Genomic DNA, 18,453 nt, shown 5'->3' on the forward strand with positions numbered 1-18,453 from the left:
GACAAAAATCTAGTGTAAGGAACTTATGGTGCCCTTTTCTTTGTAGTGGCATCATTGACTTTTATGTGAAAGAACATGTAGGCATAATCAAGGATGAGTCCACTGTGTTCGGATCCAAGATTTCTTACAATGATCCAAACAAATTTACTACCATTATTATTTGTTACCAATTTAATGAAAGTAATTGTTTTATTATTTTATGTCAACAAAAAAATCTTTTAGAAAATTACATAAAAGAGGGAAAGAATACTTTGTAATTGATGCAAGGATCAAGTCATCTTTAGAAAACCTAACAAGAAAGAAACCTCGCATTATCTCCCTTTGCCCACAAACTTCCTTTTACAAGAAATGTCAAAAAAAAAATGACAAATCCAATTTTAACCCCTTAATGCAACTCCAAATTAAGAGTAATATACAACATTTAGTCATTGTGACAATAATACTAGAGTTTTTATACTATAGTTTGGAAATAATTGGAGTATCCAAGTAATTTGACATCTAAACACTTTACTTCCATATAAAGATATTCTTTGTATGGAAAATTATATTGTCAAATACTTTTGGCACCCTCATGCAACATTATATATAGTTATGTGGGACATTCTTATTCTTTTGTGACACGAAGAAAGAAAAAACCATGAACAACTTCTTCAAATATGTTTTTCTTAGTGGGATATTTCTCTTACATTCATTAGAAATTTCATTTGCTTCAATTGTTTCAACTGGCGATTTCAATAAAGATTTCTTTGTTACTTGGTCTCCTAGCCATGTCAACACTTCTACCGATGGTCGATCAAGAAGCTTGAAGCTCGATCAAGAATCAGGTAAAAGAAAAAAAGCTTCTTTAGTGAGATATATCTTTACTAAAAATTATAAATATGTTTTTCTTAGTGGGATATTTCTTTACCAAAAGACCAATATACCCCAATTAGATATAAGTATAACTTTAAAAATTATTAGACTTTTAAAGTGATAGATTACAATTATTTCATATTCCAATGCTTTTAACAGATTTCATTTCAATTGTTTCAAGGTTCGGCGTTTGCTTCTAATGACATGTTTTTGTTCGGCCAATTTGACATGCAAAGCAAGTTGGTACCCGGTCACTCCGCAGGCACAGTCTTGGCATTTTATGTAAACTAAAAGAAAATCTTCATTCTTTTTTTTTTTTTTCTAAATAATTTAATGAAAAAAATACTTATTTTAAGTGTTTTGTGTTTTTTGTTTTTTTTTTACAATGTAAGCTTACATCAGATCAACCTAATCGAGATGAAATAGACTTTGAGTTCCTTGGAAATGTACTTGATCAACCTTACATTCTTCAAACAAATATTTACGCTGATGGTTTTGACAATAGAGAAGAGAGGATTCATTTATGGTTTGACCCCACAAAGGATTTTCATACGTATTCAATTTTATGGAATCTTCACCAAATCGTGTAAGCATTTTTCATGACAAACTCATTGAAATTCTTGAAATGTTACGTATAACTCTCCCATATTTTTTGGGTGAGAAAAAAAAAATTAATCATTTGTCCCACAAACATGATTAATAACCGAAAAAAAATTAATCATTTGTCCCACTAACATGATTAATAACCAAACACAGTACAACTTTGTCTTGTTCTATCATGTCATTTCCTATCAATTTCAGTTTTAGCACAAATACCAAACACAGTACAAGACTTCTTGTACTGTCATGTCATGTCATGATGCGGTCTGATAGATTTGTCTTTTTGAGTAGCTTTATGGTGGATTTTGTGCCCATAAGGACATATAGGAACCATGCGGACAAAGGGGTGGCGTACCCTAGATGGCAACCAATGAGCATCAAGATGAGCCTATGGGAAGGTAGCAATTGGGCAACAAACGGAGGTAAAGACAAAATTGACTGGTCAAAGGGGCCTTTCATTGCATCATTTGCAAATTACACGATTGATGCGTGTATATGGAAAGGGAATGCAAGGTTTTGTAGAGCAAATAGCGAAGCAAATTGGTGGAATAAAGAGGAGTTGAGTTCTTTAACTTGGATGCAAAGGAGATTGTTCAAATGGGTTAGAAAATATCACTTAATTTATGATTATTGTCAAGATTATAAGAGATTTGAAAATAATCTCCCAAAAGAATGTTATCTTTCAAAGTATTGATCCTTGTGGTGTTCTCATTGTGATAAAATGTTTATAATAGTTATGATTGGTATTCATGGTGTTCAAATTCTCAGCAACAGCTAAATGCAAGAAATAGCAATGTACTTTCTATTTTTCCGGTTTATTATATCTTGACATCTTTGTGCCATGTCATCATAATTAAAATAATTTGAAAGTACAATACTGTAAAAAGAAAAAAGTAAATTACATTTCGATCCCTGAGTATAGCTGATTTTTGTAGTTTTGGTCCCAGAAAGTTTTCTCTTGCAATTTTGGTCCTTGTTTGTTCTTGTAACATATAGTCATTTTACTTGGAACAAGGAATCAAAAAGGTTACAAAATCTTCATATAAGGACCAAAATTACAAAAGAAAACTTTTTTAGGACCAAAGTCCAAAACCGGCAATTTACTCTAAGGAAAAATACAAGTAAAAAGCTATACATTGCAATTTCTTGCACTTAACCCTTGTATCCAATAGTATTTGATGTATACATATAAAATAGATGAAAGTACATTTTTAGTCCCCAAGTATAGCTGATTTTAGCAATTTTGGTCCAAAAAAGTTTTTATCGCAATTATACTCCTTATTTGAAATTCTTGTAGCGTGTTTGGTCCCTGATCCAAGTAAACTAACTCTCTTTGGTCCATGTGTATAGCAGTTTTTTGCAATTTTGGACCCAAAAATAGTCATTTTACATAAAACGGGGACCAAAAACCTAAAATAAGAACCAAAATTGCAAAAAAAAAAAAAAAAAAAAAAAGGACAAAAATTGAAAAAATCAACTATACTCAGGAACAAAAAATGTAACTTACTCGATAAAACAACGGTAATTTGCACGAATGGTCCATATGGTTTAGGGTAATTTGCACATCTGATCCCTAACTTATTTTTTTAACTCGGAAGATCCCTACTGTTTGTTTTTGTTACACACTTGGTCCCTGTCTTACCTAAAAAGACTATTTTGCCCTTGATTTTTTAATTTATTTAAGTAAACACACCCCCAACCCCACCCCCCTCACATACCCCACCATTTTTCCCTATTTAAATAATAGTATTTTTAGGTAAGACAAGGACCAAGCGCGTAACAAAAACAAAAAATAGAGACCTCCCGAGTTAAAAAATAAGTTAGGGACCAAGCGCGCAAATTACCCCAAACCATAGGGACTATTCGTGTAATTTACTCATAAAACAATAACGATCCAGTCGGCTAATTAGAACTTCCTTTTGATTAACACTTACTCAACAATTGCAATATATATGGTATAATACAAGATTAATACAAAGTCAAGGGATCCTAATTTATCAAACTAATATAATGTAAAATGTAGCTTAAATTTAAAGATGATAACATTAAGCGATTAAGTAAGTACCTTTATGTCATGCTACTGAATTGTGCAATGAATAAATCATTCCAAGTATCTGTAATGCCAGGTAAGCACCAATGCATGCAATCATCATGCTTCTTTCCACCAGCTGATGATGGATGAGCATCTGCTCTAAATTCACTCATTTGTGTTATATCAAGTAACCGAAAAGCAGAGCCTTTAATGGCTTCATGTATGTGTTCATTCACAATTCGTGTTTCCACATTTGTCCCATTATTTCCCACAGAAAAGAACTTTTCAACCTGAATTATGTTTAAAAAATTATTTGAAGAAAATAAATCAAGGGGCAAATCTGTAATTAGCTTACCTCTTGTAGTGATAATGGCTGTGAACGTGGACAAGAACCACCTTGGTCCCAATCACCACCTTCAAAATGCCTTGGGGATTGTGTGCGAAAAAATAAAACTGTCCCTTGTTTTGACTTTTCTTCCACGTAGGATATCTGTGTAAAAAATTAAAAATATAAAATAAAAATATGTTTGTTTACCAATAATAAAAGTATGCTGCTATTACCTTGCAATTTATATAAAAAGAAAATTAAAACTTACCATTCGTCTCAATACTACATCAAGCCCGATTTCAGGAGATAAAGGAGGTATGATTGGTTGACCATTTTCATGGAAAAGCATGGGGGATTTTATAGGGTCAAACTTCGAAGGGGCCCACCACCTGAGGAATATTTATATTCAATATAATAATATATATACATAAATATATGTAAGTATATTACTACTATTATATACCAATGGCCAGTGTTAAAGATGAGAACATTATGAAAACTTGGAGCATCTGCCCAAGTTCCTTCAGGCACATCAACATCAACTCTGTAACCCTCTTTATACCCAAGAGATTCCAACTCACCACCTTTGGTGTTAGCCGACCACCTGAAGGGCAAAAAGGTCATTTCACTAGGGAAACAATGACACTGCCAAAAGTTGATTCATAAATGACACATTTGTCACACACTAAAAACAGCTTACCTACCATAACGTGCCAAAAGATTTGTTCGGTGATATGCAATAGTGAGGTTGTATTTTAAAAAGGTAAAGGCACGATCAGCGCCAGCTGGACGCCACTTTTTTACTTCACTAGTGACATGTCGAAGAGAACAGAAAAGAGAAACAAACATGTTCCTGTTTAGGGAGTCACCAACAAACCCTGCACTGTTTAAAAGTTCATAAGGTCTACAAATAGCATCTTAAAAAGAGTTTATAATTGTATACTACAATACTGGTAATATTGAGAGATTGTGTAGTTTTGACTGATAGTAATGTTGAATCTAGGAAAATGATTACTAATGGCATTGTGACCTGATTTTACCTATTGAATGTAAGAGCTAGTCAAGAATGCTATCATTGATCAAACATTCAATGCAGATTCAATTCATTCGCAAATTGAAAAAACTACTGCACTGAAAGAAGCCCTAGAATGGGAGGAAGAGTCGCCATGAAAATCTTAAACATAATTAGAGTTCTGACCATTGATCAAACACACAGTCCTCACAATAAGCAAATGTAGATTCTTAGTTTGGACCTCTAGGTAAGTTCCAGATACTCGGAAGATGCCAGCTTATCTAAATCTAAAGTGCTAATAAAATTTCTTCAAAGTTATAGAATTCCTGCAAGTTCAAAACTAGTTCACCGGTGATCCAGTCCGATGAGATGGAATTTAGAGCCAGTTAAGGTGTTTTTGTTAGTATCAGGGGGCATTGTACATGTAAACTACGCCGGCGTACACTAAAAATTGCATAATAATAATCTCTGAGCAATACATTAACGCGGAGAGATTCGAGTTCTGATATTAATGATAACTATGTCTCTTACCGATACTGATGTTCCTATATGATTCCAGAAACCGAAGTGGATCAAATTGTGGAAGTGCACAGTGATTAGGTTGCCAACGCCACTTAACAATCTCCGCCGCACCGGATCTATTACCAGCGACGCAGTTCCAGCCTTTGTATATCTCCTTACACGTCTCGTCATACCGTGGAGGTCTGACTGTCGGATCGTAAAACCACTTGCCCTCTGAGTAATCGCAGGCTGCTGATGCTGCTCCATTGTCATCGTTGTTTACAGAGACGTATTGCTTGGTCGGTTTGAGCGATTCGATGCGCACTACCGGCGGGGATGAGTAATAGGCAAGGTAGTGAGAGGAGAGGAGAAAAAGAGAGGTGAGGGCGATGATAGAGACGAAGATGTAGAAGTAGGATGTAGAGGAAGATGAAAGAGGTTGATTAGGTCGCTTGAAATGGTGGTTTGAAGCCATCTGTGGTGGTGATGGCGGTGTTCCCCGCCCTGAATCCGGCCACAGTGGTCTGTGTCAAAATGTTCTCCGATAGGCCCGTGGAAATTGCTTTGTTATGTCAATCGATAAAATTCGTCGAATATGAACTAAACTGAAAAAAAAATGTCAAAGTGAGGGGTGAATTCATACATTTTAAAGCTATTTTCATTTTGTTTGCTTTTATTTAAACATTTCTTTCAAAACCCACAAAAGCTTGACTTGTTTACTTTTCCTCTCTTCGACAAAAACTTGATGTGATACATACAATTGTGATACAAGTTTATGCATATGCAAATGTTGCATGATTTTATATGTGTTGTTATTCTTTAAAAACTAAATACATGCAATCAACCCCTTTAAATTTGGCATGATATGTTTAACTATACTTTGTGACAAAATATCGAATCACTTGAACCGGTTCGACCCTAGTCCAACCCAAACAATTTTAAAAAATTAAACTTTTGAGTTTTAAAAATATAAATCAATATTCAAGTGCACTATTGGGGATATGGCGTGTGTGAATAGAGCTTTTGGTAGCTTTTTAAGGAATTTTTTTTTTTACTTGGTAGCGTAAACTTTTATCTTTTATTTTAAACAAAATACTCTAATTACAAAAATCACTTCAATTATTTTTTGAGTTTTTACGAAGCTTTTAGCTTTTTAGTTGTTAACTAATTTTACACATCTAAAAGTTAACAGTTAATTTTGTCAAACACTTATCCATAATTAAAAGCTACAATTTCCACTTACTTGTTAGTTTCATCAAACACGCCCATGATATTCATAAAATAAAGTTGACTTTTATAACCTTTATTGTAACACCTATTTTTTGTAATATGTATTATTTCGAAAGATGTGGATTGATGTAAGACAAGTGAGTGAAATAAAGCATAGAGTTGCTTTAAATGAGATAATTGTTGTTTAGCATAATAAAGTTGAGAAGTTGATAGATCTTTTAAAGACGAACGCATGGATATAAAGATCATCGAAAACGGTGTTCATATGAGAAAGTTATAGTCATTTGAAGTTGAGATGAAAGTATGTTGCTATTTTGAAAAAGTTAACAAAAGTCATGTCAACGGTCAACTTTTGACCACCACGACGTGGAGGTAAACTAACCACGATGTGGAATTGAATAAATCATTGAGACACATGTCAACTAGAGAATGACACGTGGCAATATGATCACCACGACGTGGTATGAGGCAAAGTCACCAAGACACTTAGCAGGAGAGTGTAACACGTGGCGAAACCAGGGTTCACTTGATCATCACGATGTGGCATACTAATGGCCACGATGTGGCAACTACAGAGTATAAATATATAACTCTCGTGTCATTTGAGAGAGTTTTGGCATGCATAATCGGAGATGCTACGTAGGATCGGAGTGTCGCCACGTCATCCGCACAGTGTAATTTTTGTAGATCTTCGGATGGCCATAACATTCGCATACGAGCTCTATTTTCAACGTTATTTATATCTTCAGAATCCTCTCAACTAGCTGTACAATTTTCATTAAGGTCTCAACATCCAATTTGTAACATCCCAAAATTCAAGCTCAAAAATTTCATTTTTGAATTAATAATTTTTAAAATATTTTACCATAACATTGTCAATAAAGCAACACATTACAAAATCATAATGTTGTGTCCCAAACCATGACATCAAAAGTAATGAAAATCAGAGTACAATCCCAGAAAGTCCGATGTGGAATCATGTGTGCGTGTGTGATGCGATGCTACACCGTCGGCTCCTTCCCCTTAGACGAAGAGGTACCTGAAACCAAAACTGAAACCGTAAGCACAAAGCTTAGTGAGTTCCCCCATCATACCACATACCATACAATATCATCGATATCTTTCAACCGGTAATCATCATCGGTATCTTTCAACCGGTAATCATCGTCAGTATCTTTCAACTGGTAACTTCCATCGGTATCTTTCAACCGGTAATCATCATCGGTATCTTTCAACCGGTAACTGGGGACTATTCCACCCCTACCACTAGCATACAACATCAAGATATAAACATACAATTAGGCATATCCGGGTACTGACCTACCCTTTAGTCCTAAGGACCATTGTTAGGGAAACTGATCCCTACTATACACATAACATATCATACAGATAAATCTCATAACCAAGACACATAACCAAACCAAGATAATTATCACAAAAACAATCATCTCCTAAATATTCCTCTTTGGTGGGTCGACATTGTGGCCTTAGACCCACCCCTACTAGAAGGTAACTCACCTCGTACGAGTACCTGCTGATAATCTGCACGGGAAACCTCTGTCTGCTGCTTCTCCAGAAATCCTCCGGCTATAATCCCCACAAAACACTCAGTCAGAATCTGATATCTACTTTTAGGGTAAAATGACTATTTTACCTCCAACCAAGTCTAATTCAAAGTCCACTTCTAGTTGAGCCGACTCGCCGAGTTGGGACGTGAACTTGTCGAGTCCCTACCCTTTACTCGTCTTTATCCATGACTCGACTCGTCAAGTTTGGCAACGACTTGACGAGTTCCCCTTCTTTACGAACATCAATGAACCTTCATCCGACTTGCCGAGTTGTATGAACAACTCGTCGAGTTCACTTTCATCTGATGAACAATTCCTGACCTTCACTCGCCGAGTTATATGAACAACTCGTTGAGTTCATCTTTAAACATAAGAAGATTGCCTTGGATTCGCCGAGTCTGTTCTAGCACTCGTCGAGTCCCATGAACTCCAGGTCTAAAACTAAGTCCAATGCGTTGGGTCACTCCTTATGTCCTGCTACAACTCTTTTATCACCCAAATGAGTTCTTTTGACCCTCAATAGATATGGGGCTCAAAGCCTTGGACTCTTCGAGTCCCAAGAATAGACTCGCCGAGTAGATAACGTCCACACCCTAAATTCTCAATTTCTGATGTACAACACTTGTCCAAATGATAGATCCAAGCCCCTAGGCTCGATCTATCACGTAAAGTTACGAAATTTATGTGCATGCATGGTACTTTTGAGCCAAAAACGCTCTAAAATGGCTCTTTTTTGCATGGGGCCTTCCTTGGGTGCAAAAGCAACCTAAATTGTAACCCCCGCAGATCCGGGCTAGTCAATTTAGAGGCAATAGGGGTCGAAAATGACTTTTCGACAAAAGATTATTTATAATAAATAATATTAAACAAGTTTTGGAATATGTCACAAGGTTTCCGTACATATAAAGAACGCCAAAATCTGAGTTATAACGAAGAAGTTATGACCCGTCGAAGTTTCGCGACGGAACCGGCACGGCACCGGGAAGCGTAAATAGTGAATTTACGATGGAGGAATTTTTAGCCTTAGTGATCTAAACTAAAGTCATATAATATGTTAAACTGAGAAAATCCATAAAAAGAACGCCCAAAACTGACTTCGTATGAAGAAGTTATGATTTTTCTAAGATTCGGCTTAGCAGTGCACGACCCGAAACTCGAATGTTAGTTCGAGCGGTTTTTGGCTTACGCGACCTAAATGAGAGTTGAATATCTCGTTAATAGGAACTTAACAGTAAAAAGACAGAAAAAACGGAGTCCGTATGAAGGAGTTACGAATTCTTCGCGGTCATTTAACAATCTAAACGCCTCCCACTTTTAAATTTGAGATCGGCCTAGAATTAGCCAATGGAGTCTAAATGAAAGTTATAGATATTGTTTTTATCTACGTGTGGATATAAAGAACGTCGAAAATGGAGTTCGTATGCAAAAGTTATGAATTTTTGAAAATCAGCTGATTTCCACCCTGTGTGCGATGCCACGTGTCAGCACCAGGATGCGCCTGGCTGTAGCCAGCCTGGCTCACGATGTGAATATTAAAAATTCACGACGTGAATCTTCCTACAGCCCCTATAAATAAGTGGTGAGGCCTCCATTCATTCCTCACACCTCCCATAACTTCCCCCACTCTCTAGAACTTCTCTCTAGCCCCCAAAAAGCCTAGGGAACCTCCCTAGCACGAGGCGGAAGCCCCGGAGCGCCCGACGGCTCCGAGAAGAAGAGCCTTTTGGCTCGGGAACGCTGCTCCAGTGGAGCCCGATTTTCTTTAAAACCCGCTGTAAGTGAGCTATGACTACCCTATCTTTAGTATAGCTTATGTTTTAATATAGTAACGTTATTAGGAACTTATAATGAGTATTTGGGCTATTATTATGAGTTATATAAGAGTGTTTCTTAACACTTATATAATAGTAATAATATACAGACTATTAATTAGTCGCGGTTATTGTTAGACTAAACTCTAGTGGTAATGATACTAGGTTTTGTCCGAGGGAAATTGTTTTAACAGTAACGGAGTGTTGTCCGAGTACCGAGTCATCACCTTATCAAGTGAGTGCATAGTTACTTTCAGCTTACACATAGATATGAAGTATTTTATATAAATTACGTGCTATGTGTGCATATTACCTGAATACTTTCTATCTATGCTGGGTGAACGATTTTATACACGTTTTAAATGAATTAAATTGTATATGTATTTTATATCTACGAAAATGTTGGGGGTAAGACATGGGTAGATATAATAGATGGAATATGAGTTGAATGATGAGTTGAGAGGTGTTATAGACCACGAGGTAAGGGTGAGAGGTGGACGATGTGAGAAGCCTTTTCCCAAATGATGGCCCCGTCATTCAGCAGAGTATGGATGACAACCACAGACTATTCTAGACAGTCCAGTGGAACACTAGCAGGCTCGCAACCTGTAGGTGTTGTGAACGACGTGTTCACCCGGTGTACTCTAAACCTTGGTGACCATGCAGACTTGGTGCCTAAACCTTGGTGATCATGCAGACTTGATGCCTAAACCCTGGTGACTATGCAGACTTAGTGCCCATTGTGTAAACTGTGGCAACGATGGATTTCTTGCCGATTCCTTAGGATAATCCTTAGGAATGAATGAATGAGAAATAGCTTATTCTTAGGGTAGATCCTTAAGAATAAAGAAGATAATGGGGATGGGTAATTGGGTTAACTGTTTGATGATTAAACATAAAAAGTGTATTATTGTGGGTTGAAAACCCTATGTACTCACCAGGTTTCCCAACCTGACCCACTCAGTTTATTTATATCACAGGTGTCGATGTGAAGTGACATTACACTGAGAGATTAAAGAGATGTAGATCACTAGTGTAAATAAATGTAAGTCCGTTTATGCTTATGTTCCTATATTGACGATGACATCCCAAACGTTTTGAAATGAATAAAACACGTTTCTTCGAAAATGTTTTGATAACGTATTTATCTTATTTTTCTGGAAACAAATTCCACATCAATTTTATGAAAAGAAGTACTCTGGTTTTTATAAAGCATAAACAAAATCGGTCTTTTCAGGCCGTAAAAATGGGGATGTCACAGTTGGTATCAGAGCATTAGTTTAAGCGAACTATGAATTTGTAGGAAATGTCTAGACTTAAACTTAGAATGCTAAGCGATGATTGTGAGGTGTGAGCACTAGCTTATTTTAGGAACTATGCCTAAAATGCTTTTATGTGCTAAATGCTTTGTGCCTGGCATGTTATTGTTTGTTCGTATCTATGGTATGTTGCCGACCGGATCTGGAAACCTTATGTGTTTAGGATTCTAAACATACGAATACGATATTAGAACTAGCATATAAACGTTTCAGAGTGATAAGGATGATTTAAACGTCGATCCTAAATAAATATCTAGATTCACCTTATTCGGTGTATAGATCAAGATGGCAAGGACCCATAGCGGAAACGTGAATGCAAATGGGAACCGAAACCAACCCCTAGTGATTGAGCAAATACCGGTTGTGGTAGCCGCTGCTGAGCCAATAACAATGGTCGGAGTGCAAGCGATGATCCAGGCGATGTTGGATCGTCAAATGGAGAAAACCAGATGTTTGCTCCAGCAAAATCGAGAGGAAGCGACCATACAGATCGAACAACGCGAGTTGAACGAAGGGTAAATTGAGGAGGGAAACTACAGTGGGACTGTTGGTCAAGCCAACCCGCCGATAGTTAGGAAAAACCACCAGGACGGAGGAAATGACGGACGTGGATGCAAATACAAGGATTTCATGGCGTCCAAACCACCAAGTCTATCTGGAAGCCCGACGCCAGTAGAAGTCATGAACTGGATCTCCGAGATGGAGATGATGTTTGAGAGTTGCGAGTGTAGCAACAGGCAAAAGACCGCTCTCGCGGTTCCTCTGTTGAAATCTGGAGTACTAAGTTGGTGGAAGCTACTAGCTGATTCGATGCCCAAAGGAGAAGCGAGCAAGATGTCGTGGGAAGATTTTCTGGTGCAGTTAAAAATGTAGTACTGCTCTGAGCAGGATCTTCTGGAGATCAACAATGAGTTCCAGAATCTAAAGAAGGGAAGGATGAGTGTCATCGAGTATGCTGCAAGTTTTACGGAGAAAATGAAGCTTGTTCCTTACCTCGTCCCAACTGAACTATCCAAGGTTAAAAAAATTTCCCTTGGATTACCAGCGGACTTCGGTCCAATGGTCAAGCAAACTACCACTCTGAAAGCCGCCATTTGGGCTGCTAAGAATGTGGAGACCCAGATACGAGAGCAGGGTCTGGAGAGAGCTGAAGTTGGTGACAAAAGGAAGCATGAAGGATCTTCAAAATCCAACAAAGAAAGGAAATTCTCAAAGACTGAAGAAGGGGGAGGAGGTGAAGCCATGTGGTGCGAAAAGTGTAAAAAGAAGCACTTCGGGAAGTGTAGCGAAGAGGTGACTTGCTACAAATGTGGAAAGACAGGGCATTATGCCAGCAAGTGTGCGTCCAACAAGAAGGTGTGCTATGGATGTAACAAAGAAGGGCATATTTCTAGGGATTGCCCAAAGAAAAACGAGGCAACAAGACCAAACACACCACCAAGGCCAAGAGCATTCCACATGATCCTCGACGAAGCAGAAAACCATGCAAGGAATCAAGGATAAGGACTTCATATCCGAACATCAAGTTAAGCAGTAGCCAGAGTATCATATGATGTAGCCTATTAGAGGCATAGTCTAGGGTGAACTTGAACACCTATGTAATAGTTTCAAGAAATAATAAAGCCCTCGTTTTGTTATCTGGTGTGTTAAACTATTATGTGATTTTTCCTGTATGGTGACTTGGAAAACTGCAAGACAGTACTTGGGACGAGTATGAGTAGGTGTGAAAGGTAGTAGATGTTGGATAAGGTGTCTAAGTCCATAACTTATTTGGTATATACTTGACCCGACCCGGCATGGTCCATTTGGGTTGCATTTCATCCAAACTGTTTATGGATAATTTTATGAGAGTTATACACATATTATTATTAATATATTATAAGTTATAATATATTAATATGAAGTCATGTTATTTAATTAGTCTTAGTCTTAAATTAATTATGAATTGATTTAGAGATTAAAAGGAAGACTAATTAGATTGTGGGCTATTGATTTTATATGGTGTGGGCTAACACCCATTTGTTAATGGGCTAGGCTTGTATGGAAGTCCATGGATGATCCATGGAGCTTTTAACCCATGGATCCTTGGAAAAGGAAAGCTCATGGGTTATTAGGGTTTCACCCTAATCATGTACACTATATAAGCATGCTTATGTTGCATGAAATAGCCACTAGTGTGTGTGTTTGTGTGTGGCCGAAAATTGTAGTGTGTATACACTCTCTCAAAGTTTTCCAAGAGTTTGTGGTGATTTTTGATTCCATTTAAGGCATTCACACTAGTGGTGCTTGGCTCTCAAACTCCTTAAGAATCAAACTCCTCAAAAAAGGTATGTAATCTCTTCTAACTCTTTTATGTTTAAAAGTACCCCATGCCATGTTAGATAGGTTATGAACCTTGGAAAATTATTATTTTGCATGTATTTAGACAAACATAGATCCAAGGTTTATTAGGGTTGCATGCACACTTAGGAAGTGTTAGATTGCTTAAAACCCAACAGTGGTATCAAAGCCTAGGCTTGCTTGTTTGATACTTGATGCAAAATAGTGAAAAAAGTTGAAGTTTTTGCTGTCTGCATGATGGACTCGCCGAGTCCAAGGAAAAATTCAACCTACTCGCTGAGTAGGTTCGTGCACTCGGCGAGTAGAAGGTTCAGAATGCAGATTTTCGACTTTTATTGCTGGAAATGGACTAGAAACTTTACCCCAAACTGTTTTGATGTTTTAAAACTTATTTTAGTGGGTGTAATGGTTGTTCTAATCCATTTACAATAGCATATATCAAAATTTCATGCTTTGTATGTGTTCATATAATTTTTTGAAACTTTGATAATCATGTTCATGTTCTTATGAATTTAGAAGATGATAGGAATTATTTGTTGTATAGTTTAGGATTAATTCTTGATCATTTATGTGTTTTGATGGAGTCCATAATTTGTCCTCAAGTTATGTATATCCAAAGGTCAATTTTCTTTAACACACATTAAAAACACATAAGTTACATAAAATGAAGAGTCTTCATTTTATGAACCTTTAATTCATAAGTTATGAAATGAAAAGTTTTGAAGAGTTACAAAACTTGTCCTCAAGTTTTGGAATTTGGAAAAGTTTCACACACTTTAATAAACTTTAATTCCAACACTTAGAATTTTAAAAGTTAAAATTCAACACTTATACTATTTATAACATTAATGGTTAATTATATATATGTATAAGAACAAGTCGTTTTACCGTTAGTAGGCCTCATTCATGAAGCCCGTCTATAAGGTGGGTATAAGGTTGTTGCCTATAAAATGGCGACTTAATGAGTGTATACTCTCACCCACCGCTTGCTTGACTGGTGGAGGGTCGTTAGCCGAACGGGTAAGATAAAGACTTATAAATTCTCATTAAGTATGATGAATATTATAAAGTAACTAAATCTTTTATCTAATTCCCAATCTTAGTTACTTTAGGAAAAATGTGAGCATGGTGCTAATCCATGGAATTCACACTTTGTACCTTACCAAGTCGTTGGTGGAGCGTGTGTGGTTAACCGGCACACTAACTTGGACTAGTAAGGATCACGAAGGGTGACTTAATGTTTGTCATAGATCAATGGAGCGTGTGTGGTTAACCGGCACATTGATTAGGTGATAATATTAAGGGTACCAAGTGAATTGGCATGGTTATTCACACCTTGTTTTGTGATCCTCGACATCCCAGTCACAAAACTTGAAGGGCACAATCGAGATTGAAACATGCCATTGAAAAGTTCAATGAATCTCAAAAGAATCTAGGAATTTCAAATCCAATTAAAACCTAATAAATCATTTCGTTTTCGTGGTGGAAATTGGTGAATCGTCATTCACATACCTTTCAAATATATTATTACTTAGATAACGGCATCCCTCTTCTAAGTATAATATATTGTGATTGGATCCTAGCCTTAATATTACATTTGGGTGTCTTATTAAGGACTCTATAGATCTAATCTAAACTTACTTTCTTCTTTCAGATGTCTTCCAACACTAATGCTTCGGGCTCTAACCCAACTGGTTCTTTCTCTCTCATGAATCTTTGTGGGAGAGTCATCTTTGATGGTTCCAACTTCATGGACTGGATAACATCATGATGGTAACTCGTTATAAGGACAAGGAATATGTCCTCGATAAGGAGTTAAAAGAGCTTGATGAGTCTACTGCTACTCCTTAGGAGATCGCTGAATTCAGGACACATGAGAGAGATGCTACTAAGGTGGCATGCATCATGATGGCCATGATGACAGCCGAGCTCCAAAAGTCCTATGAGGACTTCTACCCTTTTGAGATGCACCAAGACCTGATGGAAAGGTACCATCAGAGTGCTCGTCAAGAGCGGTATGAAATAATCTCCTCCATAATAACAACCCGCATGAAGTACGGAGAATCCGTCACGGCCCACATGCAAAAGATGCAAAGGTATGTGGACCGTTTGCTGAAGCTAAATGTAAACTTCCCTGAGGTTTGGCAATTGACATCATTTTGCACTCCTTACCTTCTTGTTATGACCATTTTCGTATGACATGCCATATGAACAAGGAGGAAGTTACCCTTAGCAAGCTTCAAGGACTCTTGAAGACCGCTGAAACCGATCTTAAGGGCAAGTCGGTTGTTATCTCTACTACTCCTACTCCAACATCTACCCCTGTTTTGGCTATCGGGCAAGGCAAAGGGAAAAAGAGGAAGCACCCTTCGAAGGGTACCAAGGGAAAGTATCTTGAAGGCTCCTCATCAAGGACCAAGAGCGGTTCTGCCACTCCTTCTGCCATTCCCAAGGATGCTGATTGCTACTATTGCCAGGACAAGGGGCACTGGAAGCGAAACTGCTCTAAATACTTGCAGGATCTGAAGGATGGGAAAGTGAAACCCACCCATGCAGGTATTTACACAATATTGTCTAATAACTCACCATATTCTAACTCTTGGGTGCTTGATACAGGATGTGGTATTCACATATGTTCTGATTTGTAGGGCCTAAGAAGAAGTGAGGATGTGGAGCACGGGAAGATAAACTTGATCATGGGAAATAGGAAGGCTTCACCTGTTTCCAAGATTGGAGTTTATACTTTGTTGCTGAATAATGGGTTAAAATTAGATTTGAATAAATGTGTGTACTCGTCTGAAATGGCGAGGAATATTATTTCCTTTCATGCTTTGTACAAACAAGGTTTTACCTCTTCGTTTGATAATGAATGTGGTGGTATTAATGCTTTCTTTAAAAATGTGTTTTATTTTAAAGCATTACCTTGTGATGGTGTGTATGAAACTGTGTCAATTGTAGACAACTTAAGAAATAATGTGTTGTATATTGATTCTTCTATTAGCCTAGATAAAGCATCATTGTGGCATTGTCGTCTTGGACATGTAAACAAGAAACGCATAGGCCAACTCCAAAAGAGTGGAGTCTTGGAGTCATTCGACCTTAAATCGGATGATAGTTGTGAATCTTGTCTACTTGGAAAGATGACAAAATCACCCTTCACTGGAACTTGTGAAAGGGGTGAGGGTTTGTTGGACCTAGACCTAATACATACTGATGTATGTGGACCATTTAAAACCGCCAAAATGGATGCTAATCGGTATTATGTGACTTTTATTGATGATTTTAGTAGATATGGATATGTCTACTTAATCAAACATAAGTCAGAAACCTTTGAAAGGTTTAAGGAATTCAAATAGGAAGTAGAAAATCAATTGGGCAGGAACATTAAGATGCTTCGATCCGATCGAGGTGGTGAGTATCTTAGTACCGAGTTCCTTGACTATCTTAAGGAGTGTGGGATTTTCTCACAATTGACTCCTCCCAGGACACCACAGCTAAATGGTGTAGCTGAGAGGCGTAATCAAACCTTTTTCGACATGGTTCGCTCCATGATGAGTCGAGTTTCGCTACCAATCTCTTTTTGGGGGTATGCCTTAGAGACTGCCGCCCATATCCTCAATCTAGTCCCTACAAAGAAGGTTACCAAAACACCTCATGAGATGTGGACTAGGAAGGTTCCCAATTTGGACCACATCAAAATTTGGGGTTGCGAAGCTTTCGTGAGGCGTGAAACTCATGATAAGCTTGAACCCTGAAGTGAAAGGTGTATTTTCATCGGCTACCCACAGAAATCCTTCGGTTACCTCTTCTATAGACCCAGTGAGAATGTGGTCTTTGTAGCAAGAAGAGGGGTCTTTCGTGAGAGAGAATTTATAAGCCAAAGAGACAGTGGGAGGCAAATTGATCTTGAAGAAATTCAAGAATCAATTGGTGAAGGAACCTCAGACACTAGCAATCAACCTGAGGAGGAAACTCCTGTTGAGCCAGCTGACGAGTCTGTACATCCGAGGCGTTCCACATGGGTTAGGAACACACCTGCGTTTTATTATGGTTTTCATATTACTACGGAAGGTGATACATTTATCACTGATAGTACACTGGTAAATTTGGATGAACCTAGCAGTGTTAAGGAAGCCATGGCAGGCCCGGAGTCTGCTAAATGGAAGGAGGCTATAGACAGCGAGATACAGTCCATGTATGACAATCAAGTTTGGAACTTGGTTGACAATGTACCAGGCCGTAAAACAGTCGGGTGCAAATGGATCTTCAAGAAAAAGACCGACATGGAAGGAAAAGTGCATACTTATAAGGCTCGACTGGTTGCGAAGGGTTTTACTCATACTCAGGGTATTGATTATGATGAAACCTTCTCGTCGGTAACAAAGATTAAGTCTATTAGGGCTATGCTAGCCATTGCTGCATTTCATGATTATGAAATATGGCAAATGGATGTCAAAACCGCTTTTCTTAATGGAAAGTTGGTTGAGGATGTGTACATGAATCAGCCAGAGGGTTTTGTCAGTGCAGAGTACCCTAATAGAGTATGCAAGCTTGAGAAATCCATTTATGGATTAAAACAAGCATCTCGTAGCTGGAATCTTTGTTTCGATGAGAAGGTCAAAGATTTTGGCTTCTCGAGAAGTGAATATGAGTCTTGCGTGTATATCAGAGCTAGTGGGAGTATAGTTAGCTTCTTGGTACTGTATGTGGATGACATACTACTTATAGGAAATGACATCCCAACCTTGCAGGAGATTAAGTCCTGGCTTGAGAAGTGCTTTGCTATGAAGGACCTAAGGGAAGCTGCCTATATCCTAGAGATAAGGATATTAAGAGAAAGGAGTAAAAGACTAATTGGAC

At 37.7% G+C, this 18,453-nt stretch overlaps 2 protein-coding genes across 2 annotated transcripts; one reads left to right on the forward strand and one right to left on the reverse strand.

Moving 5' to 3' along the window:
- The first annotated feature begins 607 nt into the window (after positions 1 to 607).
- On the forward strand, positions 608 to 2,202 carry XTH10 (xyloglucan endotransglucosylase/hydrolase 10). Its single transcript, XM_078974262.1, has 4 exons — positions 608 to 824; positions 1,034 to 1,134; positions 1,245 to 1,438; positions 1,744 to 2,202. Exons 1-4 carry the CDS (start codon positions 638 to 640, stop codon positions 2,144 to 2,146), a joined length of 885 nt encoding a protein of 294 aa, XP_078830388.1. The 5' UTR covers positions 608 to 637; the 3' UTR covers positions 2,147 to 2,202.
- A 1,153-nt stretch (positions 2,203 to 3,355) lies between these two features.
- On the reverse strand, positions 3,356 to 5,955 carry TBL13 (TRICHOME BIREFRINGENCE-LIKE 13). Its single transcript, XM_078976553.1, has 6 exons — positions 5,356 to 5,955; positions 4,513 to 4,690; positions 4,276 to 4,416; positions 4,081 to 4,201; positions 3,840 to 3,974; positions 3,356 to 3,774 (listed from the first exon to the last, which is right to left on the reverse strand). Exons 1-6 carry the CDS (start codon positions 5,798 to 5,800, stop codon positions 3,520 to 3,522), a joined length of 1,275 nt encoding a protein of 424 aa, XP_078832679.1. The 5' UTR covers positions 5,801 to 5,955; the 3' UTR covers positions 3,356 to 3,519.
- Between the last annotated feature and the right edge of the window lie 12,498 nt (positions 5,956 to 18,453).

This window comes from Lactuca saligna, chromosome 9 (assembly GCF_052625555.1).
Source record: "Lactuca saligna cultivar CGN05327 chromosome 9, ASM5262555v1, whole genome shotgun sequence".
Taxonomy (NCBI): Eukaryota; Viridiplantae; Streptophyta; class Magnoliopsida; order Asterales; family Asteraceae; genus Lactuca; species Lactuca saligna.

What these genes read in the sequence shown, in the direction of transcription:
- XTH10 (XM_078974262.1), top strand. Translation starts at nt 638, where the DNA reads ATGAACAACTTCTTCAAATATGTTTTTCTTAGTGGGATATTTCTCTTA. An exon ending in GAAGCTCGATCAAGAATCAG is followed by an intron (nt 825 to 1,033) that starts GTAAAAGAAAAA and finishes AATTGTTTCAAG; the next exon opens with GTTCGGCGTTTGCTTCTAAT. An exon ending in TGGAATCTTCACCAAATCGT is followed by an intron (nt 1,439 to 1,743) that starts GTAAGCATTTTT and finishes CTTTTTGAGTAG; the next exon opens with CTTTATGGTGGATTTTGTGC.
- TBL13 (XM_078976553.1), bottom strand. Translation starts at nt 5,800, where the DNA reads ATGGCTTCAAACCACCATTTCAAGCGACCTAATCAACCTCTTTCATCT. An exon ending in ATCTTTAACACTGGCCATTG is followed by an intron (nt 4,202 to 4,275) that starts GTATATAATAGT and finishes AATATTCCTCAG; the next exon opens with GTGGTGGGCCCCTTCGAAGT. An exon ending in ATGTAGTATTGAGACGAATG is followed by an intron (nt 3,975 to 4,080) that starts GTAAGTTTTAAT and finishes TTTTTTACACAG; the next exon opens with ATATCCTACGTGGAAGAAAA.